Source organism: Dama dama, chromosome 11 (genome assembly GCF_033118175.1).
Source record: "Dama dama isolate Ldn47 chromosome 11, ASM3311817v1, whole genome shotgun sequence".
Taxonomy (NCBI): domain Eukaryota; kingdom Metazoa; phylum Chordata; class Mammalia; order Artiodactyla; family Cervidae; genus Dama; species Dama dama.
In genome coordinates this window covers 82,123,339-82,141,374 of record NC_083691.1, presented here as the reverse complement: position 1 = coordinate 82,141,374, position 18,036 = coordinate 82,123,339, and the positions used below count along the sequence as shown (strand labels likewise).

Sequence of the window (18,036 nt, the reverse complement as noted above, 5' to 3'; positions counted from 1 at the left end):
TAAAATGCCACAAGAAACAATAAGCTCCTCAACAAGGATTTATAAACAATCACTCTTGAATTCCTTAAAAAAGGAAACAGACGCTATGCTGACGCACAAACACTTAAAAAAAAAATCAGAGTTTAAAAATAGTACAGCACTGCCCTATAGATCAAAAATTGTTCAAAAGTTTTTTTTAAGAGCTAAAACACCCAAACGGAGCTTATATAGAACACAAACTTCAAAGAAATCTAAAGCAGTTTTTTTTTTTTTTTTTTTTTACAAATTTTCTATATGAGGGCCTAAGATAGCAGTAAGTATTTTAAAGAAAAATATGAATTGGCTTAAGTTTTTTAATACCATTTTCTTTAAAACCAAAGTACACTGTGCATGGGAAACACCTTTTTCCCACACTTTAAAATGAAAAGTTCTTGCTTTTATATAATGTCAGATCTAATAGAGACCCCCCTCCCTCAAAGTCATCTCATTTCTCTAAAAAAGACTATCAAAACCAGACACACCATCTCCAAACATTTCTTTACACATGTTGTTTCAAAGTCTCAATAATGAATTTATACTAAACTATTTCCTGTAACTCTGGAATAGAACTGAAATTCCTACTTTCATCTCCTCCTTTTTATGCATATTGCTTTGTGTTTTCTCACTGTGAATAAAGGTCTCTTCATATCCTTGCCAGGTCCAGAATGATACATCTAACAAGACAATTTACCCCCACACCATTTCGGATGAATTCTGAAGTTCTGATGTAGTTAGCAAATTACTGTTATGCCCAGAAACACTGGATCTGCAGCACCATATATTAGATTCTATATGAGACTCTGTTGTAATCTTTTGAGCAACAATTAAGCACTTTCCAATTCACCTAAATTTACATAGCAGGTAACACCAATAGATTGGATTTTGTTAAAAACTAAAATTAGAATGACCAACATCTAACTATAAACTAAAATCTATGCATTAAAATAGAAGTTATCCATAGTTAGAATTTATTACCTATCTCAATAAGAAAAAACAGTACTCTGACTATATCTTCATAGTAGACCTGTGTTTGCCCAGAAGTGAAGAACCATTTATATTCCTGGCAATTCAAACCAAGAGTAATTCTATTTTTACTGTTCAATATACATAATAAAAATATTATAATCTAAAAATGAAAAAAAAAATTCACCTTGTATGAGTCAGTGTAACATGACAGAAAATAAACTCTATATTTAAAGAGTCAAGAAACCTGATTTCTCACACTCTTTCCTGCAATTAACTGATATGATTTCTGGCAAATCACATAACCTTCAAGGCCTTGGGTTTGGGTCTATAAAGTGAATGACTGATCATTTGAGATCTATAGCTGTTTTATAAATTACTGTAAAACACTTGAGTGATCAAGTTGACTGAAGCCACAGTGAAGTGTGAATTAAGAATGGTTAAACAAGTTTTCTGTTTTTTGATGACAATGTCTGACCAACCTATAATCTAAAAAATTCTGTAAGTAGTGCTTATTAGCTACTGGATTTTTCTCATGTATTACAGCCAATGTTTTTATTACAATTCTATACAACATAATAAAAATATGCAATCTAACTTTTAGCTTTTGTTTCAGTGCAAGCCACAACTTACACTGTATGTTCTGATAAAAAATACCTATCAAACAACCAAACCAAAATTAAATAGAGCAGACCAACAGTTCTTAAACAGTTAATCCATTATCACTGTGTGAGGCCTCAGAGTCCAATTAAGCTGGAAAAGGCCTTAAAATATAGCTGCTTGCATGTTTTACAAGTTCGTACATGGTCTATTAAAAACACATTCTATGTTGCCAGTAATACATTTATCATAGACCTTACAGAAGTCAAATAAGCTAGTAACTAATACTTATTGGTATATATGGTAAACTACAGTTCATGAAAGCTGCTTGTGGATTTTAGTCACACTAGTAATATATTTATGACATAAGTTAAAATATTCTATTAAACTTCAAAATAAAATAGAAAAGAAAAATGTAAAAAAAAAAACTTAGCTATAATACTCTAAACCCAACACTGGCTTTTTATTCCTCAAGAAATTAATGAAAGGAATTTTTAAAAAACTTTAACATTTTAAAAAAGTAAAAAGATCTTGTCACTTTAAATTTGGATACACTTAACTTTGCAAAGTTCTATAAATCTAGAAAGCTGAGTGCATATTAATTAGAAGTAAAACTATTTAAGTTATTCTATTCAAAAGCTAAAGATGAATATAAATGAGGGTGACTATCAAAAGTAACTAATAAAACACCATAGCAAATGTACTATGTCTATAGATTTGGTGTGAACTGTGTATATTAAGCAGAAGATTGCCAAGACTAAAGAAAAACTATCAGTTACGCTTGTTAAGTTTTGTTCGTTTTAAAGTATCCTCATTCAAAAAATAAATAAAAGAGTAGGTCTCTAGAAAAGAAATATTTAATTGTAGCACTATAACCACTTAATAATAATCAGAAGTTCTGTGAAATAAAGCAAGCAGTAAAGAATATTTTTATCACTAACAGTAGTGCTTTAAGGAAAACAATTATATTAAAAAATTTGAAATTTGAAAATATTTTCTAAATCAAATGCCACGTGACTTGATAGGAAACACTAGTAAGTCTTCTTTAGCACCTGAGGCTTGTGCTGCTCTACAGAAGAAAAAAGAGGAGAGCTGCTGTCTCACAAACACAGGTAAAAATCTAAGGATTAATTATACTCTCAATAGTCTAAGGACCCAAAACAAAGGTGTTTAAAATAAGATGATGAATACTTTAGAATGTTTAGGCTAAAAATTTCTGTGAATCTTCTAAGATCCAAAAATCAGAATAATGTGGCAAGAAGAACAACTTGAACTTTCATATCCCTAAAAATCCCTTAAGAAGGACCAAAGAAATAACTGTTTTGCAACCATAAATTTCCGGTAATTGAACAAGATAGTTTTTAAGCTGTATTCTAGATCTTAAAGAAGTTGATGGGTCATATTTACTACTGAAATTGCACCTATCAAAATTAGTTTCACATGTAAAAAAAGATGACAGAATAATGTATTTATTTTTCAAGCAAAATTCTAGGCAGCTTATTTAAATTTTCTATACTTGGATTTATTTTTTATTTTTGTGTCAGTAAAATGAATACACTGACTACATAAGTTTCTAAGTGAAAAATCAACAGTAAAATTGATTAATTAATAAAGTCAATTTTACTAAAAAGAGTAAAAATCCCAGAGTCTTTTTTTGTTATAGTCAACATGTTTCAGTTACTGCCTGCTACTACCAAATGGCATATGCTTAAAGAGCCTAAACTGCTTTTAAAATTACCTCTGGGGGAAGAAAAAACACTATTATTTTACAAGGGAAAAGATTAGCAAAAGAACAACCAAATAGAGGCCAAATAAAAACTAAAAACAAAACATGGGCTTATTTATCCCAGACATGTGGAGATAATGAAAGAGATCATATTTATAACACGCTTTGGGATCACAGAAACAAAATTATAATTTTACTTTTTTGCAAGGTGGCCCTGATAGTTTCCAGGCCATATGAGTAGTTCTGACCAGGTATTTAATAAATTAAACAGATTATTAGTGTTGAATACCATTCATCTTTATTACAGTGGATTATAGTTAACAGATATTCTTAAAAGTTTAATTGAACTGGTGCCAGAATAGTTTCCAGAAAGAACTGAGAGCCCATTTGAAGAACTTTATTTTTTTTTGAAGAACTTTAAAAGCTGGAGAAATTTCCCCAGAAAGACACATATCCTAGAGATAGAAATATATTTAAGCAAAAAGTCTGGAGATGGAGGTTAACTTATACATTCAATTATTTTAAGACTAGCACTTGTAAGAATTAAGTTTGATTTTATATATCTTTGTAATAAAAGCATTCTTTGAAAATAAGTTTATAAAGAGCTTTCACCTATAGTATTTCATTTATTCTTTCCAACAATATTCTAAGATAGCTGTTGTGATGTTGGTTTTTGAGATGAAAACTAAGCTACTTTTGAAACCTTAAGGAACTGTGATAGAGTGAGGGTGTGAATCTAAATATAGTGCTCTTTCCACAGTATTTTATAGTCCTCAAAATTCCTACTATGTAGGGAAGCTGTAGAAAACTGGAGTATCATCTGTTACTTTATAGAAGAAATAAAATTAAAGAATCAACCATTACATTTGTTCCTTACCTCCCAAATATTATATTTGATTCAGTCCACTTAGAGACAAACATGTCTCAACACTCTAGGAAGCCTCCAAACCCCTATGTTTTTCTCTAAAAATTGCCATAATAAGGTAAATTGTTTTCTAAATAATATCAGTTGTAAAAAATCCTGAAAATTTAAAAGACTCCAGGATTGTTAAATTTAATAAATTTTAGGAATGGAAATTAAGAAAAAGCAATGCTGTATATATTTGTACTACTGGTACAGTTTTGGTAATGGATACATAACATATATTAGAATTTTTACTAATTTTATAACCCCAGTAATGAAAGAGAAAAAAAGAGGGAAAGGAGTAAAAAATGTTTGATCCTAATGATGACTGGTTTATCACTACTTTCAGTCTTATTTTTGTCACTGGCTAACTGGGTAAATTTAGCCCAGTGACTTTATTTATAATTCGATTGTAAAGTTAAAAACAACATATGTAAATATGGCAGAAAAATTATAAAATTTCAAAGAATTATAAAGTGGCAGTATTTTTAGTCAAAGGAAAATGAACTCTGATAATGCGGAGGTCTTTTGTTGTCAGTTTGCTTTCTATTTTCGGCACAATGACCTGTGCAACAAAGAAAAATCAGCTTGAAGGAGGAGAATAAAAGTGACAGGCAAGTTCATATTTCTTACCTGCATACATGTGGTATGTGAGCCTCTCTATAAGTTTAATAACGGTTCCTGCCTTGATAATTGGAATTCCGGCTTTGGGCTGCACGTTTTCTTCAAATATGATATTTTCTTCAGAGTCAGGCTCTGCAAATCTATAAACGTCAGCACTAGGGAGCCTCATCTGCTCCTCCTTTTCTTCCTGCAGCATGGTCACATCAAGCATTCTTTCCAGGGTACTCCGGTACTGTAAAGATATCAATGCTGCCATCCAATTGTTCTTCTCTTCAGCTGACTTGGCAGAAAATATAACACTATTTTCATCTTTTAAAATTATTTCAAAAGCATGCTTGTACTCACTGGTGTCATCTTTGTCATTAATTTGTACCTTTCTCATAAAAAACTTTTCTTTAAGACGATACTCTGCATTGCTAGCACCAGGTAGTCTTGGCTGCCCATGATTCGATTTACAGCAAATCATTAAGCCATCAAAGAGAAATATGTGTCTCTCATGTTTGGCTCCTACACGTGTAAGAGTTCCTTCCATTATAAACTCATTGCAACACTGTCCAATGTCTTTTCCCTCCCAACCATCAATATTCTTCTGAATCTCGTTCATTTTCTTGATTGCTAGTTGTTTCCCCTTCATTTGCTGACTATAAAACCGACATGCAGATTCACTGGGATAAAGGAAAAAAACACTGTTAGTACAAAGATGACAGGGAATCTATAATTCATGAATATAAGCGACAGTGCTAAAGTATATTTTTAAAAGTTGCACTGTGAAGGTTTTCACTAATTCTCCAGATATATTAGTGTTACAGAGTTGCACAATTTTGGAAACTAAAGCAACACATTAGAGACATTTTTTTAGTGCTCTAAAAAGAACAACTGAGGACTGACAAAAATCTACCCTATATATTTAGCTACAGAATGATTATTTCTACCATGGCTACTAAATATTTAGAATGACAAGTATTACAAAGTAGCCCAATACAGTGAAAAAAAAAGTAAGAGATTAAATTTATCTAGAAATGCTTAAGTAGACAATACCTAAAGCTAAAAACCATGCACTTACTATAATTAGGAAACTGGAAGCATATTATCTGAATTAATGCCTCGAGTTACATAATCCCTAAAATAAAGGCCACTATTAATTTTACTTTGACAGAACAATGTTGTTGACATAAATCTACCCAATACGTTTGCTCTATCTCTCCTTTAGCTTACCAGTTGACTCTCAGGAGGTCTTGTCTGGGAGTATGCAAGGAAAATGCACAAATATGAAAGGTTTTTCAAACAATAACAAATTCTCTTGGCTTTGATGTCACTTCCTCTGAAAGACCAAGCTTGTCACTAAAAGTATTTTCTTCATTGTTTACTTGAGGAGGGACCAGAGATCCCTGAATTTATACCACAGTATTAAGGGTGAAAAGGAGGATTATTTTAAAAAAAGTGAAAATATTCACCTCAGTCTTCGTTTTGCAAGACTTTTAGAACATATTTTTTCCATACCACTCTGAACATTAAGCAAAGCTGTTATTGCTTGTTTCAAACATTCTTTGTCTTCTTGATCCTCACTCTTTTCTTCTAACTGCTGCAAAGTTAAAAATGACAAATCTGAATTAACAGAACATTTCTGGATAAAAATAAAACCCATTTTATTGATTAAGATAACACTGACTCATCTCTTTCTGCCGCAATTAAAATTTTAGTGTGTCATAAAATATATTATTCTTTTCAACAGTCTTTTTCTTCTATATGTATTACTATCCGTATGCAGATGGAACCTAGTTTTCCTAGATTTTGAGTAAAACTAGTAAAATATATGTCAGTGGAACTCAAGCACATTTTTAATTACTGGCTAAAGAGTCTACATGTGCCAGCAGAAAAATAAAGTAGAAACAGTGTTAAAAGATGTCACACCTTCTGACAGGCAGTAATGTGCATTTTCTCAGACAAATATTACTGAAAAGAAATGAGGAATATAAATTATCTTTTTAACTATCACAGGTCTTGGAACAGCAGTAGACACACGGGTGAGTTTTTTTTTTTTTTAAGTTGTGTAATTTGGTCTCAGATTTCTGATTGCCACATTGCTGTTGTCAGCAATGGAATGCTTAAGAAAGATAAATATACAGAAAAGGATGCAATATGGTATAAAGGCAGTTGAAGATACAAGGCTTAAGATCAAAATTTGACTCTTACTTTCTGTGTGAACTTGGGGCAAGTTATTTGACTGAGTCCCACTTTTCCTATCTGTCAAATGAGGCTTATAAAAAACCTGCTTTGCTTATTTTATGGGGTTGCTATTAAAAATCAAAGCACTCGGAAAAAAAACAAAGTCCTTTATAAAATAGTAATGTACAATATTAGTATAAGCTGCTTTCCTTTATAGTGTAACTACAGAATTAACATTAATATCATGAAGAACTTTGTCAGTATTCACATGTGAAGATTTTGAGTAAAACTAGGAATATATATGTTAGTGGAACTCAAGCACATTTTCAAATACTAGCTAAAGATACTACATGTGCCAGACAGAATGTCTGTACTTAACAGGGATTGAGTCATTAATAATTACTAATAATAAATATGACAAGGTGGTGATAATTCAAGAAAGCAATTAACTGAGGTATAAGTGACAATAATTCAGTAACCTTATAAATCTGTGCTACCAAAGAAGAAAAGTTAATAAATAACATTTATTAACAGAGTTTTCATGCAACATTTAAGAACACTTACTCTCTATCATAAATGAAAAAGGCTTGAGAAAGAAAACCATAAAAAATTCAAAGTAATTTTAAAAAGTAAACATAGTCAATGCTCCAAACCATTTTTATAAAAATAATTTACTTATCTTAATGCTCAAATATTCCAGAAGTAACAAATATAAAACATCATGTCTTATTATTCAAATTTCTTATATCCATTACTTAAAATTCACTGAGGCATAATCCGCCCTCTCTGGAAATTTAGTCTCATTTGTGATAAATAAAACAAAAATCTAATCACAAAATTTCCAACATAAAAAGGGTTGTGGAGGAGACAGTTTGTAAAGGATAAGAGACTTAAAAATAGATACATTAAAAAATGCAAATACTTTTTATTCATAGTGTTTCTCTTCACTATGGTCAGCTATATCTATATTAAAGAAAGCCAATGGCCAAGTTTTCATGAAGATAACTAGGTTTTTACTTAAGGGTAGGCTAAAGGCTGGATTCTGGGTAATCTTTTAAAGTATCTTCCATCTCTGTTGGGCTTCCCTTGTGGCTCAGCTGGTAAAGAATCTGCCTGCAATGCGGGAGACCTGAGTTTGATCCCTGGGTTGGGAAGATCCCCTGGAGAAGGGAAAGGCTACCCACTCCAGTATTCTGGCCTGGAGAATTCCATGGACTATACAGTCTATGTGGTCGCAAAGAGTCGGACACTGAGTGACTTTCACTTTCACTTTCCATCTCTGAGTCTATACTATTTACCTCTCCTATAGCAGAATTTTTGGAGATAGATAAAATATTACCATAAATTTTTATCAAGTTTAGGCGTCAAAGGCAGCAAACAACCTAACACTGAAAAAGTAACATTCAAAGAAAGGGCAACATTCTAGATGATGTAATGAAAGTACTACTAAAGAGTGAACTACTTCATTGAATTGTTTCAGAATTTAATCATTCAATATTCAAGTCATTATGATATAAGGCAAAAAAAAAAAAAAGTTGACATTAACAGAATATCAGGCTTCTCAGGTGGCGCTAGTGGTAAAGAACCTGCCTGCCAATGTAGGAGAGGTAAGAGACATGGGTTCGATCCCTGGGGTCAAGGGATCCCCTGGAGAAGAAAATGGCATCCCGCTCCAGTATTCTTGCCTGGAGAATCCCATGGACAGAGGAGCCTGGCAGGCTACAATCCATAGGGCTGCAGAGTCAGACACCACTGAAGCAACTTAGCACACAATAGAATATTAGAGTCCTTTATAGTCTATCCTTTGATTTTTTAATATCATTAATTCAGGCAAAAATACCAGAAGTCATACAAGACACACAATTCTAACACACATAAAAAGAACTTTCAAAGTAACAGATCCATTTAGACATGCATTTGACTTTCTATTCTAAAAAGTGTTTTAAATTTCTGAGTCATGTTATCTACCATTAACTATAGCATTTCACGGGGCTTTCCTGGTGGCTCAGATAGTAAGGAATCTGCCTGCAATGCGGGAGACCTGCGTTTGATCCCTGGTTGGGAAGATCCTTTGGAGGAGGGCATGGCAATCTACTCAAGTACTCTTGCCTGGAGAATCCCATGGACAGAGGAGCCTGACAGGCTACAGTCCATCGGGTTGCAAAGAGTCGGACACGACTGAGTGACTAAGCACAGCATAGCATTTCACATACAGAATATACTGGTATAGCAAAAATATTTTTAATCTATTTTAAAAGCACAAATGCAAAGTCTTTGAAAAAACATGAAACTTTACTGATGAAATAATTTTTAAATGTAATATTTACCTTTATAGCATTAGTCAAGCATCTAAAACAAATTTCAATGTAATAAATGACTTTTCTGATAAGCATTCTTTGCTTCTTTTACTTAACATAGCTGATTTAAACTGGGCATTGGTGAAGAATAATTCAAGTTAACTATCACCAAAGGGGTGGCTTATTGTTGCTACATAAATAAAGCAAGGGCAATTAGTATGTAAATGAAACTTTACCAAGCAGCATCTTCTTGTTACCCAAGTGATATCCATGCTTTTCATGGGGGCCTATTTTAATAACATTATCTAACAGCATCAATTTAATTTTACAAATGCTGTTCACTAAACAGTTTTAAAAATTATCAAGTCCTGATGATATACTGCCATATATGAGAATATACTTAACCTTATCCAGAGAATCATATTCTAAAGCACAATGGTAACTCATAATGATCTATAGAGATGACAAAATTTACATTTTCCAAAAGAAAGGAGTCACTTTCACCAGTGATTTGGGGTGGGGAGGAATCCTTTAGAAGTAAGTAGAAGGAGCTACAGTCAACATGGTATATTGTGTGCCCAAAGGAAATCCTGAGAAATTGAGCACTGAAGAATTGATGCTCTTGAACTGTGGTGTTGGAGATGGCTCTTGAGAGTCTCTTGGGCTGCAAGGAGATCAAACCAGTCAATCCTAAAGGAAATCAGTCCTGAATATTCACTGGAAGGACTGATGCTGAAGCTGAAACTCTTAATACTTTGGCCACCTGATGCGAAGAACTGACTCATTGGAAAAGACCCTAATGCTGGAAAAGATTGAAGGTGGGAGGAGAAGGGGATGACAGAGGATGAGATGGTTGGATGGCATCACCGACTCGATGGACATGAGTTTGAGTAACCTCCAGGAGTTGGTCATGGACAGGGAAGCCTGGCATGCTGTAGTCCATGGGGTCGCAAAGAGTCAGACACGACTGAGCGACTGAACTGAACTGAACTAGGAGGCTATACACTGGAAAAAGATAATTCACAATAGTATTCAGTAGATGAATAAAATTAACAATTGGTTTATACATAAAAAAATAAAGTGTTGAACCTGACATAATTTTATAAGTCCAACTAATACACAATCAAATAATGCCTTCTCTTTTAAAAAAACAAACTTGAATCTATATGCTTTCATTTCTAGAAATTAGTTTTCTCCAACACAAAATAATATAAAATGAAGGAACTGCCAATTACTTGATGATGGAGGCAGGCAGGACCAGAACCCAGGAGTCTCAACTCTCAGCCCTTTTCAATACACTATCCAGAGAACTGAAAAGACTGTAAATACCTGTTTAAAAAATATTCATCAAATAAAACTTATTCCATTCAAATGGTAAATTACAATGCATAAGGATGACAAAATAGGTCATCGAGGAATAAAGACTGTAGTATAACTAAATTGCTGTGCTTACACCTGAAACTTACACACTATTGTAAATCAACTGTACTTTTATAATTTTTTAAAAATATACACTAATATAATTAAGATTTGGAAAATAAAGGTTTATCTTTATCTTAAATATTATATATACATATAAGATTTCATCACAAAATGTGAGACAGAAGCAAAGATGGGAATTATGAAGTAAATTTCATAACAGGAAGTTCCTTCCTTTCCCCCCAGAAGTTATTTTTTGAGTTAAAGTAATTTCAAATATGCAGATAATTCTACAATACATAAAATTTCAACCAGTATATGATTTTAATGATATTAACAAAATTTGATCTTTTTTACTTAACCCTCATTTTCTCCCTAGACAAGTGAAGAGATGACCATTTTCAACATGGTATCTATTACATGAAATAAATAATATAACAGTAAAATAGTATAATTCTTCCATAATTGTAATTTAAATGAAATAGCATCTTTATTAAACTAGTCAATGGTTGAAAATATAAAAAGGAAATCTTAAAATATAAATTATAACATGACATAGTTCACTATTAGGAAATAAATGCAAAATGCTCAAAGTTTTTGAGGAAAGTCACAAGTCTTATTAAGATAATGAAATGGTCTTTTTTTCTACATTTTTAGAAACTATTTAGAATATTAACAGTAGCTGATTGGAAAAAGACTCAAAAGGGCAGTCTACAGAAGACTTCCAGTAAAAGTTCCAATCAGAATTAATTTAACAAATATTTAATTAACCATCTATCATTCATGAAAGAAAGTGAAAGTTGCTGTTTTGTCTGACTCTTTTTGATCCCATGGACTGTAGCCTGTCAGGCTCCTCTGTCCATGGGGATTCTCCAGGCAGAAATACTGGAGTGGGTAGCCTTTCCCTTCTCCAGGGGAATCTTCCCAACCCAGGGATCGAACTCAGGTCTCCCACATTGCAGGTGGATTCTTTACCAGCTGAACCATAAGGGAAACCCAAGAATACTGGAGTGGGTAGCCTACCCCTTCTCCAGGTGATCTTCCCGACCCAGGAATTGAACCAGGTCTCCAGCACTGCAGAAGGATTCTTTACCAGCTGAGCTACCAGGGAAGCCCCTATCACTCATAAGTAATGAAAATATGATAATGAGCAAGCAAAATCTGGGCACTGCTGTTAGAGCTTAGAGTGTTAAAGAGAAGACAAATGAACAACAAAATGATATAATGGGGAAACATAGGGCACTCTGGAAATATACAGCAAGAATCCCTAACCTAATAAAGGGACAGAAGAATATAGCAAAGAAGGCTTCCAGAAAGAAATGACTATAAAGTTTGAAGGATAAGAATGGTTTAGCCATGGGGCAACAGAGGTACAAAAAAATGTATTAGGCAGAGGAAATAGTTTGTTAATTCAAAGAGTTATTTAGGGCCAACGTTGAGAGAAATGAACTGAAGAGTAGAACTCGGTGAGTGGGAAGGGGTTAGGGGTGGACAGAAGTGATGGGTCAAGATGCTGGAGAAGTCAACAATAACCAAGCCAGGACTGTAACCCTTATTAGAAACTTGAACATTAACCTGGGTCAATGGGGAGCCATTAAGGATTTTAACCTAGTGGCTAATGCTATCAAATCTGCATTTTAGGATGGCTTTGGTTTGGTTATCTACTCAACAGCAAATTGGGGGATGGGGTGGGGATGAGACTAAATGGAGATTTGTTGATGAGATGATCATGGCTCTCAGAGTATTGAGAAGAAATGAACAGAAGATGAAATCAAAAGATCCTTTTCAAGAATGAAAAGGACTTATTTGGTTACTAGGGGGCTTTTCTGATGGCCCAGCGGGTAAAGAATCTGCCTGCAATGTGGGAGACACAGGAGACACTGGTTCAATCCCTGGATCTTGAATATCCCCTGGAGGCGGCAATGGCAACCCACTCCAGTATTCTTGCCTGGAAAATCCTATGGAGAGAGGAGCCTGATGGGCTATAGTCCATGGGGTCACAAAGAGTTGGACACGACTGAGCAACTAACACACACACACACAAGTGGATGTAATGTGGAAAATGATAGAGAAGAGTTGAGGACTTCCAGGTCTCTATTTTGAGTAACCAAATGGATAGTGGGACCACTTCACTGAGTGAATGAACACAGAAACAGTGGTTTTGCTGGGAAAGATGAGGAGTTTTCAAGAAAGTGAATTTGATTTGCTTACACAATAAATAAGCACAGCTGTTCAAAAGATCGGTGGACAATAAACAGCCTGCTGCTGCTAAGTCACTTCAGTCGTGGCCGACTCTGTGCGACCCCATAGACGGCCTACACTACCCCATTTCCTTTTTCATACCCCTCTCTTTATTTAATCTCTTTAATCTTACTGAAATCAGCATAAATTCCTGATTTTCTTCATGCTACTAACAGTAACCTTTGGATTGACACGTTTATTATCTGACAGCAAAGGGGTCACTGCTTTTTCTAGGTAAACTTCATGAGTAAATGATGAGATGGGAGTCAGGGAGGGGAAGGGTGTGACAGGGTTCAGGACATACTATTCCCCAATCTGGCACCTTGGTATACTGAATACTTTAAAAGTTGAAGAAGTTGGAGAAAAAAGCATAAGGGAAAGAAAAGGTCAGTGATCTTCCCGGTTCTATTTTCTCAAGTTCCTTCAGTTCAAAATACTCATTATGTAAGGTTCCTATGTCAAGCAAAACTTACATTAAATAAATCTGTATGCTTTTCTCCTGTTAATTTTTGTCAATTTCCTTTTCAGACCAGCCAGAGACTCTAAAAGGGTTGAGGAAAAAACTGTCCTCCCCTACAGGTGCTTGGGAAAGGAAATAATTTGAAAAAATAAAAAAGCATATTGTATTGGAGAATAGTATGGCTTGTTAATTGTATCTCAATAAAGGTGTTTCTTTAAAAAGTAATAATTTAGTACTTTTAGCTAACTATATGCTCTTCAATTTTCTGTATATCTATTAAAGTGAAAGTGTTAGTCGCGTAGTCATGTCTGACTTTGCGACCCCACAGCCTGTAGCCCGCCAGACTTCTCTGTCCATGGAATTCTCCAGGCAAGAATACTAGAGTGTGTAGCCGTTCCCTTCTCCAGTGTATCTTCCCAACAGAGGGATCGATCCCGATTCCCGATCTCCCACAGTGCAGGCAGATTCTTTACCGTCTGAGCCACCAGGGAAGCCCATATACCTTATTAAAATGGGCTTTAAATGGTCTTAGCCATCAGACTGATGGTAAGTTCAGTTTCCAGTCTGAAACATGCAGTTATCAAAGAAAGACAAGGCAAGATTTTATGGTTTTGAAAAAGTAAATGGCAACTCTACTTAATGCTCGTGGTAACCCAAATGAGAAGGGAATCTAAAAAGAGGGGACATATGTGCATGTGTGGCTGATTCACCTTGCTGTACAGCAGAAGCTAACACAACACTGAAAAGCAACTATACTCCAATAAGATTAATTTAAAAATAAAAAATAAAATGTAATTAAAAGAACCTCTAAAACGTAAAAAATAATTTTTTAATTAAAAAATTTTAAAATGAAAGTGACTATACATCGGTATGCATTGGTCCAAAAAAAAAAGGTAAACGGATTCATTAAAATATCTATAGCATTTTTCTGAAGATTTTGCTAAATTGATTTTATTCATCCCCTTTTGTCTTTCTTTGCTGTCCAGACAAATGGAAAATTACAATTAATACAAACATTAGATATATAATAAGAGTTAAAACTGTCTATGAAAAAGCTTTTCAGTATTTCTGAATAAAAGAATGATAGAAACAGATAATGATAAAAGTATTATTATCTATTAGTAAAATAATTACCAGTTAAATATTATAGTATTAGAAATTCTGAAAACTTTTTAAAACAGCGAAGCACTTAATGAAAGAAAAGATCTTACAACTTAAAAAAAGAAGAAAGAAACTGAAATATAACTGAAAGGCCAAAATGCTGGTGAATAATGTTACCAAGCTCCTTTCATTCCGACTTAAAACCAATTTTCTGTAATAAGGCCAAATTTATTTTTATTTTTAGCTTAAAGGAGGAGAGAGTTTGGTGAATTTCCTACTAAAAAAGGGGGATAAAACTGAATACAGTGTTTATTTGATGAAGAAGTCATAACACAACAGCAAAAAAAGAAAAACAAGGAGATCTATTTCCAAGTATCACTATTATGCTTTCAGATTGAAGTAATCTTAGGTAACTGGAAAAAGTTTTTAGAATTCCTGCTAATCGGATAAAATTTGTGTAATGTTTTGGTATGGGAATATTTTAAGCTCAAGCATGTTATCTAGGTGAGGAAAAAGATAAAGGACGATTTAACAACTGTGCTTCTGCTTGGTTGCTCAGCCCTGTCCAACTCTTTGTGACCCCATGACTGTAGCCTGCCAGGCTCCTCTGTCCATGGGGATTCTCCACGCCAGAATACTGGAGTGGGTTGGCATGCCCTTCCCCAGGAGATCTTCCCAACTCAGGGAACGAACGCAGGTCTCCCACATTCCAAGTGGATTGTTTACCATCTGAGTCACCATGGAAGCCCAAGAATACTGGAGTGGGTAGCCTATCCCTTTTCCAGGGGAACTTTCTGACTCAGGAATCAAACTGGGATCTCCTACACTGCAGGCAGACTCTTTACCAGCTGAGCTACCAGGGAAGCCCCCCAAATAACCAGTGCAACTGATTTTTAAACATGCCCAATATTCAAATTGTATTTTATATAGCATTTAGCTATTTTTATCTTTAAATTTAGTAGAATACATTTTCTAACGTTAGCGGCTCTCTTGCCTACCTGTGGAATCTGAGTTGCAGCCCTTCACTGTATCCCCTCCTATTGTCACAGATAACAAGGCCACAACAAATACTGAAGTAGAGCTAAAAAAAATGCAAGAACGTCTAGTAATGGTGGTGCAGTAGTCTTGAGAACCATCTGCAGATAACAATTATTCAATCTAAACAAAAAATTAAAAATATTTATAGGCACTGGAAAACATCTAAAAGAGAGCATAAACCAGAAGTACTATTGCTCTTAAAAAGTTACAACTAGAAAGTGTACAGTTGTGGGATTAGGGTTTACCCCCAACCTCCCATGATGACAGTGAGGAAGAATGAAAGGAAGAGTTACAGGCTAGAGATGAAAGACAGAAAAATATAAGAGGAAATGAAGGGGGAGATCTGGAAGTGAATGAACTACTGAAGGTTGAGACACAAAATCTGAGAATAAATTCTACCCAAACATCTGGCTGACTGCTAAACTCTGAATGCATGAAAAGACTCCAGTGAAGTAATGTGGCAGAGACCAAAAAGAAATCTACTTTTGAAAGACAGTGCTATAATGGATAAAGTTCTGAGTTTCTTAAACTGAGTTTATTTCTCAAATGTACATAGCTCAAACAGCAGAAAGCTGAAGTCTTTCTGGTTTAAGGTGTTAGGAAACAGAGCTTGAGTCTGGTAGAGTGAATGGAAATTAATGGGGAATATCTAGGTGTAAGGGAACCAGAGACTGTACCCCCAAATCTCAACATTATCTCTGCCCAAACATTTAGTCTGTCAAGTCATACTCATGTAGGGCCGACAGGAGAGAATTAGGCTAAAAGAGCAGCATATGGAAATCCTAAAAAGTGAACAGAGATATCAGCTGCTACACAACACAGCAGAGACAAATTTGCAGTTGAGTCCTAGGTGACACAATGGTAAAGAACCCACCTATCAGTGAAGGAGATGTGGGTTCAATCCCTGGGTCGGGAATATCCATGGAGTAGGAAATGGCAACCCACTCCAGTATTCTTGACAGGAAAATTCCATGGACAATAGAGTCTAGCGGGCTACAGTCCATGGGGCTGTAAAGAGTCGGACACAACTGAGCATGCACACACACAAATCAGAACTGCCCACTAGAATAAAAACCCAACAATCCAAAACAAAGCAAAACCCAAATCCACAAATGGAACCCCAACAATCCTCAGCACAACAGAATCCAGAGTTGTTAGCCAGCAAAAATACTGGGAAAATGTGACCCATATTTGAGGGAAAAATCCAGTTAGTAGAAACTGGCTCCATGTGGCCCAGATGTTGGGAAGACCTCAAAGTAGTTTTTGTGACCATATTCAAAGAATTAAAGGAAAACATGGTCTTCTTGAGTGCTCAGAAGGGAGTCTCTGGAAACTATAAAACAAAATCCAAATGGAAATTCTAGAGTAAGTATAATGACTAATAATTCTATTGACAAAGCAACAGAAATTACCACTTTGAAGAACAAAAACCAAAATCATTTAAGAAAAATGAATAGTCTCAGAGATGTACGGGACAACATGAAGTAGTTCTACACGCATTGTAACTGGCAATCCAGAAAGAGGAGAAAAACGGCAGAAAAAGGAATAATGTAAAAGCAAGTTAAAAACCTTAAACACGAAAGGATTTTGAACTTTAAACAGGAAATTAACCCTAAAGAATGTTAGGATAATCTCATTTATGAAATAAAATACCTCTCAAAACCATCGCTCTGTTCTTATCAGAGAGAAAATCACCAAAACTATAAACGTTCCTCATAGCAGTTTAGTTGATTTAAAATTTTAAAACGAGAGTAAAACATTAATCAGCTGTTTGTTTATAATGGTTTCTGAATTATACTATCTTATGTTTAACTTTAGTCATCAACATCTGTGGTCAGATATACCATTTAGCTCAATGCTTTGAGTCCATGGTTTCTGGAAAAGAATTTCTAAATTTAGAAAGCTAGTTCAAAGGAATGGAAGCTAGACAGACCTCTTCTGGGCTTATTTTTGTGATACTCAGAGAGAAGCTATGCTTTCTAAATCTCCTCTTATTACTGGTATTAAGCATTGGCTTATCGGCAGTATAAAAAAAATGGTCTGAAGCATACAGCAACCAGATGGAGAACATTGAAAAAAACTACCTAAGAAATCACCTAGAGCAGAAGATGTTTGTTACTTTCCCGCTCAACCTAAGAAATCACCTAGAGTAGAAGATGTTTGTTACTTTCCCGCTCCCCAAATGAAAAAGCAACAAACCAAAGCCATTAACAAGTGCACACAAGGTGTCTGCAGCAGGGGGTCTGTAGAGCATATTTCTTTACAAGAGTTTCTGGCGCACTATGTGAAGGTCACTAAAGGGTGTTTACAGTGAATGATGTAGCACAATTTATATCTGCCTTTTCCATTTGTTTTATATTATATCCTGAAAAAAAAAACAAAAACTACTCTGGGAGGAAAAGTATCTCCTACTTTTAACATCCCTCAGTTCCTAAGTTTTCTACTCACTGCACCATTCAGATCTAAGTTCTTACCTGTA

General features: G+C 34.6%; 1 protein-coding gene across 3 annotated transcripts in view; it reads right to left on the bottom strand.

The window, feature by feature from the left end:
- Positions 1-18,036, bottom strand: part of SOS1 (SOS Ras/Rac guanine nucleotide exchange factor 1) — a 130,127-nt gene that overhangs the window by 37,684 nt on the left and 74,407 nt on the right. For all 3 annotated transcript variants that reach the window (XM_061155552.1, XM_061155553.1, XM_061155554.1), the window contains 2 exons: positions 6,290-6,417; positions 4,845-5,500 (listed from right to left, as the gene is read on the bottom strand). In XM_061155552.1, the coding sequence (XP_061011535.1) occupies positions 4,845-5,500; positions 6,290-6,417 (784 nt within the window). The remainder of the gene's footprint in view (positions 1-4,844; positions 5,501-6,289; positions 6,418-18,036) is intronic.